This window comes from Siniperca chuatsi, linkage group LG4 (assembly GCF_020085105.1).
Source record: "Siniperca chuatsi isolate FFG_IHB_CAS linkage group LG4, ASM2008510v1, whole genome shotgun sequence".
In the NCBI taxonomy this organism is placed as follows: domain Eukaryota; kingdom Metazoa; phylum Chordata; class Actinopteri; order Centrarchiformes; family Sinipercidae; genus Siniperca; species Siniperca chuatsi.
Window position 1 is genome coordinate 24886105 of NC_058045.1, and position 12649 is coordinate 24898753.

Here is a 12649-nt window from a genome sequence, read left to right on the forward strand (position 1 = left end):
TTGTTTTACTATTTAGAAACTAACTAGAACATTTTAGATCTCCTGTTGAACTTACCTCTGTGAGGTAGTGGTTGCCCTTTCGCCGTCTCTTGTTAACAGAATCGTCTTCCTGTTTCTTGTCATCCTGTGACAGCAGACACCACAATAAAGATTAATTCAGAGAGACATTGAATCGTATACATCTGGATCATCCTCCTTGTTCAAATGAACAAAGAGCCACTAAGATTGTAATTAGTGTAAAAGTTGATACTGGAAGCTAATCATGTGATAGACTGCTCACGTGGGCAGACATCAAGAATCCCTCTAATCATCGTGCAGGTTGACAGCTAGTGTTCATGATTACATTACATGTTTATTACAAACGATGCCTCGATCTCTATGTTAGCTTTAGCTTATCTAATCAAGATTTCAATGACTGAATAGTGTACTGGTGATTGATGAAAAATAAATCAACTCTTAATCCTAAATGAAAGCATCAAATGTTTGTCAGTAGACAGTATTTGGCTTTACCCTGGGTATCCTCTTCCTGGGCTGGGGCTGGTTCAGCAGTTTGTGGTTGGTTTTAGGTGGATATTCTTTACTATTCTCATCTGGTTCTTTTGAACCTGGAATATAAAACACAGTCATATTAGGTTTACATTAAGCTTATTCATTCATTTTCAGAACAAACAAACAATTTAATCTCAGATGAAGATACTGAACACTTTAAAAGTTGTTCAGTAGGATCCATTTGAAATGAAAGTCCCTCTAGACAGGTTTCCCATTTCCAAACAATCGAGGACGTGCTTGCAGCAGGGAGGATGAAAACACGCTGCCACAATGTTATGATAGCTTAATTATGGACATTATCAGTATTAATAAGTGAAGCAACTTGCTGGAAACCAGTAACATTTTTAGAAGGTGAATCTTTATGTGGCACTTGTCCTCACATTTCCCAAACTTTCTATGGTGCTCACCTCACGTTGATAGAGATCTGTCGGTTCTGGCTAGCTAACATGACACGATAGTCCAGTCAGAAATGGTAGCTAGTAGCAGTGACAATGCTAACCACGACTACAATAAGTTTGCTCTTGCAGGTAGTGAGAAATGAACAGTGTGTATCCCAGACCATCACAAGTTCAGAGCACAGAAGCTCCCCTCACACGAGTAACATTAGCATAAAAAAGTTAGCATATATGAAATTCCTGCTGTTTACAATCAAAATATACCAGACAGAAGTGGATATATGCCTGGGTGACCTATTTATCAGTCTCACAGGATCATGACAAGATACTTGGCACTTTTTTTTTCTTTCTGGAATATTACAAGCGTAACCTGCATTTTCCATCCACAGCTATCGGTTTGCCACCTCTATCAGCTGTCACCAAGTCCCACGTTAAAACGCACGTCAAACTGATCACCAAAGCATTGATCATAGATCCTGACAAACATTTGCACAATTCATTAAATATTCATACATACACAGTAACAGTGTGAGCTGCTTTACCTTAAAACAGGCATTTCCTCCTCACCAGTTTCTATGCAAAATTATTCACCACTTTATTAAAACCTACGGGTCTCTGTCCAGATTGCTCGATGCTAATAGCTAATTATGCTCTCTGAGCAGAAAGGGAGGTTTCCTTTTCGAATGCTGAACATTTTCCACCCATTACTTTTGTTATTTTGGGTAGTTTAAAGCACAAAAACAACTTCTAATGTTGATCTACTCATAAGCTTTTATTGCAATTTTGCATAACAATTACCCAAGGCTATTATAGTTCAAGGGCGCACAGTGTAGACATCATTACTGGCTAAATATAACCAAACCATACACTTAAGCTCCTAAAATGTCCGCAAATTCCCCCCAAATGGACTGTGAAAATGGTTAGCTGAAAGTAACTTATTTTTCCAGCCTTTCAGAGGTGTGGATTGCTGCGTGGTGACAGCAGTGTGGGTGACACAGACGTCCGCAGGGCATACACATTAAAGCACTAGAAGTGAAACGTGGCGAAGCTGGAGCTTACAGTGGTGGTGTGACCAGAGCTGAGGGCCTCCAAAGTTACGCAGAGTGATTGGATATGGCTTGCACTGACATAGCACACATACCAGTCATGTCTCTAGCAGGGACTAACCTGACCACGGTTGTGTAACGTACAACTCTAGCTCAGGCAGTGGATAAAATAGTCCCTGAGCCTCAGTTATTTAAAAAAACAACTCGGTCTATTCTTTAGCAGAATGTACTGTATACTGACTTTAACAGACTTTGAAAATGTGTCCAAAGCAACACTACGTAGCACCAGAGATTTTTGAAGACCAGCCTGACTCTGACCTCTGTTAGCTTCTCTAAACTTAATGATTTATTTGGATATTTTGTAGTACTATTCCCTAACAGAAAGGGCAAAAGTACTATTTCCCTGTTAGGAATAAAAAAGGAATGAGATCCTATTTTCACAGCTTTTTGGTTAGGTATAGTATTACACATTTTTTGGCAGTCAGGGTGAAACTCTGCGTCCAACCGTGCACTGCATAGCTGGCCCAGGCACTTCCCCATCTGTTGGTTCTGTATGGCTGGATCCCTTTTTCATACGCTGGAGTGAATATGTAAACTAATCATTTCCTTTCGTCAAACTGGGGTTGGGAAGTCAGAGAGGCATCGACACTCTGACTATGGTAATGTTGGACGCAATAGTTGATAGTGGTGTTGTGTTAAGATTTTTTGTTTCCAGTCCTGTACAGTTAGATTCAAGGACTTTATGAAGACTGACCTGACATTTCAGAGTAAGGAGAACAAAAACTCCTAAATCAATCAACAAGTCTCTAGAGGTATTTTGCTTTTGTCCTTAGCATTCACAATGTTTAGTGACAGTAGGAGATTAGCATTACTTAGACTGACCTTTTAACAATAAAATATCATTCATGCCTTCTACTACTGAAAAATAATGAACTCAATCAACTATATAGCCACATCTAATTTTGGAATTATTTCATGTGAGAGACCACATGGTCATTCATGATTATTACTTCTCCCTATCAGGATTCACTGTCACTTCAACCAGAAAACATCAGTACTTTATGATTACTTGCCATTTAGCTTTAGAATTTAATCCCCCTTATTTTTCACGTTATAGCACTCACAAATATATGCTTAAGAGCTTCGCAGCAGTTAATGAAACAAGTTCATAGCCCCTGTTTTGATTCTCTGACAGAAGCAGGAATTAGCCTGACCATAGTTGTTTCCTGGGGAGTTCCTGAAGGCCTCGTAGAATTTGGAGAGGTAAAGAACCATCAGCAGCTTGTCTGGTTCAGCCTCCGCAGCCATCTCCTTTCCTCTCGTCACCGGCTGGATGCCAAACTCTCGCTCTGCCAAGTCAAAAGCCAACTGGTTGTTCCCCGCCACATCCTCCTCGTTAAGAGAGTCATAGTCACTGAGGAAGAACAAAAGTGAGGGGAGGTTAGTGTATGAGTGTATAATGTTTCTTGAAACATCCCCCATATTCCCAACGATGGCAGAAGAGAACGATGAGGTGAGATGACAAGAGGAAAAGAGAAGGTGGAAAGGGGATGCTGCTTTAGATGATTTTTGGGATCTAGCTGTTTCTGTTTGTCATTCACTAAGTGATGAAGAAGAGTTAAAGATAAAATAATGCCATGCTGAATTAAAGAATTATTTCTGTCTGTATGCACTGCACTGACATATCTGCTTCCTGATGTGATGATAACAAGACTAAAAATCTCTAGCCATGCCAGTGCACATATTCAATTTTTATTTATTTATTTTCAGTATATTGTGCCAATTCATAACAGAAGTTATCTCATTGCACTTTTCCTATAGAGCAGGTCTAGACCATACTCTTTATAATATTTACAGAGACCCAACAATTCCCACCATGAGCAAGCACTTGGCGACAGTGGCAAGAAAAAACCTTCCTTTAAGAGGCAGAAACCTTGGACAGAACCAGACTTAATAGTGGGATAAAAATGCATACAGATGGAGAGGGAGAGAAGGAGAGAGGAAAGAGGTGCATCATGGGAAGTCACCCAGCAGTCTAGGCCTATAGCAGCATAACTAAGGGATGGTTCAGGGCTCACCCAATCCAGCCCTAACTAAGTTTTATCAAAGAGGAAAGTCTTAAGCCTACTCTTAAATGTGGAGATGGTGTCTGCCTCCTGAACCCAAATATAATATAATATAATATAATATATAAGGCTGCTTAGAGTCTTATCACTATTGAGGCAGAAATGTAGAGTTTGGCCTGAGCATGGAACAACAGGAAAGATAATGTTAATATTAGCTCGGCTTTACAGCAAGTTTCAGCTCATTGTTTAGCTCTCCAGCTGTAATTTTACTGTTTTGGCTCACTCTCACTGCTCTCATAGGGTCGTTTTCGGCTGCAGCAGGCAGCTGTTTACAGAGAAAAAGCTCTAAAAACCCACTGTACACTACCTGTTCAGCACCAAACAGCAGGCAGACACAGTTGGCGACTAGCTACTGCGACTGCTCTATTTGACAGGTAAATGTTGGGACCATGGAAAAAAACACCAACCATTCAAAAATCATCTCTATATGAGTACAGATCATACAGTATGTGTGAAATCACAGCTACTTGCTATGACAAGGATTAAGATGTTTGAGATGTACAAAATGAGCACCCCTCAGAGAAATTATGTCACTCCAACCGATCTCTCTGACACTTTCATTTGCTTTCTCAGATGTGTGTGAGCAGACTGGATCAAGTAGGTCAGTGTGGACTATATGACAGCCTGTTTTGAATTAGATTAATCAGCGGTTAAGTTCACCATAATCACTTGGATGGAGTGTCAGCAAAATCACATGCAACTTAAAAGTGGAGCATTAAACAAGGAAATAAACTATTCTCTTACATTTGTCAAATAATGTGACAGAGGACAAGAGTCAATGTGAAAATAGAAACAGGTCTTACAATTCACAGAGGATTGCAATGCCTATTAGTAGTCAGCTGATTCAACTTTCAAGGTTCAATTAATCTTTCATGTTTAAGAATTACTTAGTAAAAGTGCAAAAATCAACTACAACTTTATGATAACTACAACATTATGAGCCTATTCAATGCTTGTACAAATGTTCCGTATACAACACTGTGCCACACTCTTTGTAGATCTGTCCAGGGATTTTGATACTGTTGATCACAACATTTTGTTAAACAAGCTGCTTTCTATGGGTTTCGATGATTTTGCTTACAGCTGGTTCAAGTTATACCTCTCTGGTAGAGTCCAAACTGTTGTTGCAGATGGTTTCAAATCAAGTCTCTAAATGGGTGATAAAGGTGTCCCTCAAGGATCAATATTAAGCCCACTGCTATATGCTCTGTACATAAATAATATTTATGTTCCAACTCTGTACTGTAATGCCCACTTCTATGCTGATGATGCCATCTTGTATGGCATCGGCCCCACCACAAACCAGGCCTTCTCCATATTACAGTGCGATTTTGATGCCTTCGACGCCTCCAGACCTCCCTGCTTAATTTAAAGCTTGTAAAAAAACAAAATGTGTGCATTTCACAAGAGCATGAACCAGTGATGTTCCCAATCCTATCTATGCACTAAATGGAGATCTGACACAGTACAGCATTATAAATACTTAAGAATTTGACTAAACAACAGATTGTCCTGCAAAACTCATGTTGAACATCTTGCTCTTAAATTAAAAATTCTAATTTGATTCTTATACTGAAACAGAGCTTGTTTCTCCTTTGAAAACAAGAAAAACATTATACAATCTACCATAATGTTTACATTGGATTATGGAGATATCCTGTATGCTCATGCTGCTGCCACTAAACTTAAACCACTGGATGCTGTCTACCACAGTACCATTCGATTCATTAGACAAGATAGCTCTTGCACTCACCACTGTGAGTTATGTGAAAAGGTTGGATGCTCATCACTAGCATTTAGAATGCATCAGCATACCTGTGTCTTCATTTATAAGGCCTTGCTATTTAAGCTGCCGAGATATTTAACATCCTTAGTTGAGTTCAGAGCTATAGCCATGACACCAGATCACAGGATAGGTACTATGCACCTTACTACTGGAATGAACTGCAACAAGGCTTGAAGTTAGAGACATTCATTCCTCTGAGAGACTTTAAAACTTCACTAGATTATATTTCTAATATTGTGTATCAAAGCCAAAGCGTTTATTGTCATATGCACAGTTATAAACAAGTTTCCCCGTACAATGAAATTCTTCCTTTGCCTTCCACTCTGAATGCCGTTTACAAGGAAACACGAGGTATAAAGAAATAAATCCAAGAAAATAAATAAAGAACACTATGTACAATATACAGAGTAGTATATGTAGTTTGTCCTGAATAAATAAATAAAGTTTAACTAACTACCTAACTAACTAGGTAATATTTCTGAGCTGAGAGCTGACTATTTGCACACTACTTCAATACAAAGATGAATTTCATCCCGCTGAGCTCAAAGAGAGCCAGTCTGGATAGGTGACGCTTCACAAGCCAACAGAAAACCGCCCAGGCCTGATAACTGTTAACATTTCCACATGTGTTTCCTGAAAGGACTGTGTGTGCTTTTGTGTGTGTTCTTACATGAGCTCAGGCCTCTGGCGGTGTATGAGAGCACAGAGGGCCAGGCCGTTCCTCCATGAAGATGTGAGGTTGGTGATGTCAACACCTCTGTAGCCCTGAGTCTGCTTCTGACACCAGGTCAGCAGTCGGCCAGGACGCACCTCAGACTCTGCAGGAGAGAAATAGTGTCAGAAAGGTACTGTCAAGCTGGTGAACCAGTGACTTGGGGGTTCACTTGAGCCTTGTGACTTGACAAACTTGAATGTCCTCCCAAGCCTAAAGCACTTTGGCAGCAAATACAGAGACAGAGCAGACATTCAGGCCAGTGCACAAATCGGCCAACTTTGAAGATATGCAGCACTCGCTTTGATGCGCTTTAAAATGCATATGACTGTAACTTCATGGCACTTCTTCTATTATTCAGGGTTGATCTGTCTACGAAAGTAATGGGGAAAAAGAGGTAGGTGGGTTACTGAAAGCTTGCATTGATACCTTTTATATTAAAAGACATTTTGTTTCATGGGAAATAAGGTGTTGATTTAACTTTATGGTCATTTAGGAGGCTGTGGTTTGCTGTGCTGTTTTGTGTTATACTGAGGGCTGTTTCTCATATTTAGTGGACAAAATATTAGAAACACCTCTCAGTGTACTGCAATAAAAGTCAACAGCACCACAAAGGCCTTGAATCCAAACATTGGATTTGATTTAGATCTTGAGTGTCAAGACTTAAAGCTCCAATAATCAATATTCTTATCTACAATGGGTGAGAGGTCAATCATAGTGATAAACCCACAGAGAATTATCACCAACTCTGCATTTCCCCTCAGCTCTACGAAGTCTTTTAGCTCAATGCTTTGTTTTTACAGCCTGCAACTTTAATGTTTTGGTTCTGTCTCACCATTCTTTATCAACCTAATTTCTAGCAGCAGGAGGCAGCTTTTTATAAAAACTCTGATAAACCCATTGTACACTACCTGCGCCCAGCACAAGGAGACAGACAAAGTTATCGACTAGCTGGAGCACTCACAGTAGCAGCTTAAGAGCCAAATACATTTTTCAGGAGTTGATAGAGACCAAAACAGCGCTAAAAGGATAGTGAATATTGGACTTTCATTCAACGAGTTGCCAGATACAGAACTCCAAATAAATGCTAATGTTGCTTTGGATGTGTAAATAAGCCACTGTTTGCTAACACGTTATAACATAAGGTGATAATATGTAAAGGTTGCTCTGCTGCCCCCAAGTGGACAAAAATATATATTAATACTGCTGTAACGTGACTAAACAAGGACTTTTTCCTCTCTGGGAGCAACCTCCATCATAGAGAAGACAACTCTATTGGCCCCATACAGTTAATTGGGCAACGTGCTGATTGGCCGGTCAGCTCAGGTGTAAAACAGGGTCAAAATTCGTGCTTGTAACTCGTTGCTTGTAACTTCAGTGTCGTATACACATAATAGGAAATTTGTGTGATCATGTCACATGCACAAATTTTAATTACACATACACCAAATATTTCTACAGCTACAAAAGTTTTTCCACATGTGCAAATTATATGTGTGCACAAACCTTTTTCACACATGCACTAAATATTTCTACAGCTGCAAAACATTATTACACCTTCACAAATTTGAATTAATTATTATTATTTTACATATTCACATTCAGATACGTGCATGCAATTTTTTTTCACATGCACACAAAAGGTTATATACAACTGCAGGCTGTGAAATTATTTGTGAACATCATTTCACAAGCTCAAAATATTAATGACCCTTATTTGCTTCCATACTAACCCTGCTGATGAGTCGAGGATGTTGGCACATTTCTGTAAAAGGCATCATGTTTGACCCTCATGTGGTTGTAATGTTATCCAGCTGTATTGTCTGTGACGAGGTGTGTCAGCCTGTGACTGAGATATGGCTAGTTTTCTCTGAGAAGGGGCTGGGGAAGCATTCATGATGTCAACCTTATCTCTCCAGTGAACTATATTGAGTTCACTCTGATTAGTTAAAATGTGTTCAAACAGCACGGCATTCATTAAAACTGTTTTGGTCATGCTATGTTGCTGAATCAGAGTTAAGACAAGTTTATGAACAGAGTGTCTAAATTTAACTTATAAAGGTATCAAGGAAAGATTTCATGCAGTGTTAATGGGGCTGTGGATGCATCTAATCTCAGTGGTGACTCATAGGATGATCAGATTACCATTATAACATGACAGGGAGCTTTGAAAGTAGAATACAGTCCCATCTGAGTAGTTGGCAGCAATCCTCACTGTCACTACATCATCTAAAGATATTTGATGCATCTACAGTCTGTCTTAATTAACACTCTATATACTCACTAATATATAAATATATATATAAATATATAAATAAATGAAAATATAACAATTTCCTCACGATATGCAAACATCAAACATACTCAGTGAGCATTGTTAAATCTAGGAACGGTTGAGGAAACCTTCAGTGCTATGTCATCACATCAGATCTTTTTTTTCCCATCACATCAATATTTTCATGCACAATGACATCAGGACATCATCAGGACTTAATCAGCAGTTTGTGTTTGGGGATTGGGAAAAGAGATTCTGCATCTCACCTCTTCTGGACAAGTTCACTGATCTACGTGTGGGTCCTCCTCTTTCCCGGTGACACGAGTCCTGTTGGCCATCAATGAACAGGTGACGTACCTGAAAAAAAGAAAAGAGGAGAAAGAGAGAAAGGCAGGAGAAGAGATGTAAGGAAATATTCTATTCAGTAAAATTGTATTAAAACTAGATCAGATTAGTTTTAACACAATCACATGGACACCAAGTCATTGCAAAGGCAAACAGTAGGATTTAAAGGATTTGCAGTTGACACAAATCTCCTGGGAGCCACAACAGACAACTGAAGGTGGACAAATAATGGCTTGAAAAGAGCAATCATGGCTATATACTTGATCAAAGTAGCTAGTGTAGTATTAGCTGCTAAAGGCTGCTAATTAGCAGAGCTAAAGGAATATACTCATTGTTGACTACTCTCAAATGTACAAAAGCAATCATAGTTCAGTAGTTTGCAGTATGTAGTATGTTTGTTTGCATGTTTGACACAAGCATTAACACTTGCCCCAGTCCAAACATTTCTAACACAATGGTTTGCATACTAGAAATATTAGCTATGCATAGCTACAATTGTTGTTCTATATGGGAGGTGTGGTTGGGTGGCATCACAGCATGGAAGGGGGGGGGTCGGATCTCACGATGCAGCATTTGTAGCAGAAAGAGTTCAACTTCCAAACAAGTTATTTGAGAAATATTTGGTCATTAAAAACATATAATATCCTGGATTCAACATGCACAATAATGGAAAAAAAGATTGAAACACTTTAAATCCAATGTCACTTAGAGCAGAAGCCCCATGATTAAAATGTCTCTTAATTCCTTTACTTCCTTTGATATCAGGCTTCATTCAAATGCATACTGTAACTACTAATTAATTTGCTTTTCTTCTTCTTTTTTTCTCTTTTCCTTAGAAAGCACTTTGTAACTTAATTAAGAAAACTGCTATACAGATAAAGTTTATTATCATTATGTAAGTGTTGGACTGACCTGGTGTGGGCGTACACAGCTGGAGTTGAGGTTGGGGTAGCGGGTGGCAGGATCAATGGCATACTGTTCAAAGTTTTTACTGATGTTCTCTGTAGTGGTCTGAGGCAGCAGCCGGTAGATACTCTCCCTGAGGAACAACAGGGCAGATATAACTGGCAGATTCAAGATACTGCAGCTTCAAAGATCTGAGAACACTGCAACCACTTGATCTCTCTAAAGACAGCAAACACTGAGGCAGGCTGAAAGCACAAAACATTGCTTTCAAAGCTATAAATAAAAGACCTTTAACATTAAATCTACATAATTTAAAGTGCATTTACGCTAGACATATCCAGACTGGTTTATTTGAACTCAAGCTATTCAGATTCATGCGACATGAAATACCCACAGAGAATTCATGGTCTCCTTCAAAGCTGGTATAGTTCATTAGAAGTAAGATCATAAACAGGACACCAACCCGTAAGCACAGTAAAATAAGTATAAAAAGTGTAAAGCTCCAATGGCTACCTGTAGAGGCACCTGTACAGAGTAAAAAGTGTAGTTTCAGCAACTTTATTGGTAGTTTTAGTGTTTAGGTAGCTTCTTTATATACAGTCACAAGGTATCCCCTGCAAGATATGAATGTGCTTAGCAAATTTGATACTAATCTGCACATTAGATTATGAGATATCCTGTGTGAAAAGTTTCCATTTTAGCCTGAGAGTGGTGCTAGGAAAATAGAAAGGGTCTATCCTCTGGGGAGCATGAATGTGGTCGGTTTATGGTAAGTCAATTTGCCTTTCACATGTTTATATTTCTTGTCTACAAGTGCAAAGTTTGGGCTGACAGTGGAGCCAGAGGAAAGATCATAGGGTCATTATAAACCTTAGCATTCATCCTGAGGAGCATGAACTACCACAAGACATTTCACAGCAAGCTGGTCATTATATTAAATTTCTTGTGAACAAAGTTGACAATTACAAGTGACGAACGAGATAGGGGAAACCGTGTGTATGGTTCATCCTTTGTGGAGCATGAATCTGCTCAGCACATTTCATAGTTATCTGCCCATTTGATAACTGATAATTGGATAATTATCTCCTACCTCTTATCTCTCTCATCCTCTGGGGAACATGTATACACATACTAATAAGTGGCTGGCCAATAGTTGCCAAGTTATCTTGTTTTGGACCAAAGTGCTGTACAGACAAACCAACTAACTGTCCTTGACTGTCTGGACTGATGCTTGTTTTCATCTGTATGAAATCCAGAGAAAATAAATTCGAGAGCACAGACAAGTCTATCTTGCTTAGCTTAAGTTACAAGAAGTGGAACACAAACCCACAAACCTCTCAGCCAGTATCTCTAGAGGGCTCCTGCCCTGTGCCCAGCCCCTAACCATCCAAGCACTGTCGAAGGCTGCCAGAAAACCCCGAGCACAACCTGTACCCATTGGCCAGAAGGGCTGCAAGCAGAGAACATGTCAGCGTGAGCACACACAATCTGAGGCCAGAATGTCAAGCAACTCTGACGACTCAAACGCAACACCCGCTGTCACTGCTACCTCGTACCTCAAGCAGACTATCTCCCACCAGTGCGACCAGTAGCTGATGTCCGTGTTTCTCCCTGATCAAGGCGGCATTCTCTGAGGCGTACATGCTGGTGAAGTCAAACATGGCTACATCCGGCTGCCCATAGTGGTTGATGGCGTAGTCCAGGGACGGCAGCTGGTAGTTTGTGCCGAAGTCAGCTGCCTCACGGGCGTAGGAGAGCAATGCTTCCTGGTTGACGTTGTCAGGGCTCAGCAGTCGCTCTGTTTCAACGTAGTCCTGCATTGAGATGAGGGAAGGAAGGTTTATGGCAGAGATCACGGAAAACATAAACTAAATGCTGCTGCACTAATCAATATTTTTATATAAACAATGGATCAAATGACTAAGTGTAACATTAAAGGGGTTGGATGTAGTGACAACCCCACAGAGAATTATCACCTGACTCTGCTGTTCCCTACTAAGGGATTCTCTAATGAGCTTTTTAGCCTCTTTTAGCTCATTATGTTGGTTTTCTAGCCCACAAACTCCACTCTTATCAACCTTGTTTCCAGCAGCAGCAGGCAGCTATTTTCAGTTAGAAGGCAGACAAGACAAAGTTAGCAACTAGCACATGGACATAGTGTACTATTTAGCTGCTAAGTAGCCAGATGTTTTTTCTCATGAGTTGGTAGAGACCAAAACAGAGCTAAAAGGAAAATATTGGACTTACAGTTGTCAGGTGGAAAAAAACATGACTCTAAATGAATGATAATGCTCCGTGTCTGCTAGATGTGTAAATAGGCAAATGTTTGCTAAAAAAAATTGCCTTAACAATGTTATTAGGTGATAATATGCCAGTGGTGTGTTCTGAGCTTATTTTGTGGTAACATTTTTTTATAAATTCAATGCAGCTTTAAGTCGACTTAATCAGGGGTTCAAGCCCCGAAGGGGCTGTAATTAAGGACCAAAAATGCAATTTTGAACAGGCCACG

The 12649-nt window shown here is 39.7% G+C and overlaps 1 protein-coding gene across 13 annotated transcripts in view; it reads right to left on the bottom strand.

Annotated features, from left to right (window-relative positions):
- mical2b (microtubule associated monooxygenase, calponin and LIM domain containing 2b) overlaps positions 1–12649 on the bottom strand; it is a 68652-nt gene that overhangs the window by 23873 nt on the left and 32130 nt on the right. For 12 of the 13 annotated variants that reach the window (XR_006377629.1, XR_006377630.1, XM_044192569.1 and 9 more), the window contains exons 8-15: positions 11697–11954; positions 11475–11590; positions 10147–10273; positions 9156–9246; positions 6573–6720; positions 3205–3404; positions 511–605; positions 56–124 (exon numbers count right to left, since the gene is read on the bottom strand). Coding sequence is in view for 10 of the 13 variants with exons in the window: in XM_044192569.1 (XP_044048504.1) it covers positions 56–124; positions 511–605; positions 3205–3404; positions 6573–6720; positions 9156–9246; positions 10147–10273; positions 11475–11590; positions 11697–11954 (1104 nt within the window). In the remaining 3 variants the exon portion in view is untranslated. Of the gene's footprint in view, positions 1–55; positions 125–510; positions 606–3204; positions 3405–6572; positions 6721–9155; positions 9247–10146; positions 10274–11474; positions 11591–11696; positions 11955–12649 lie in introns of those variants that run through there. The other variant, XR_006377631.1, reaches the window with a different exon arrangement.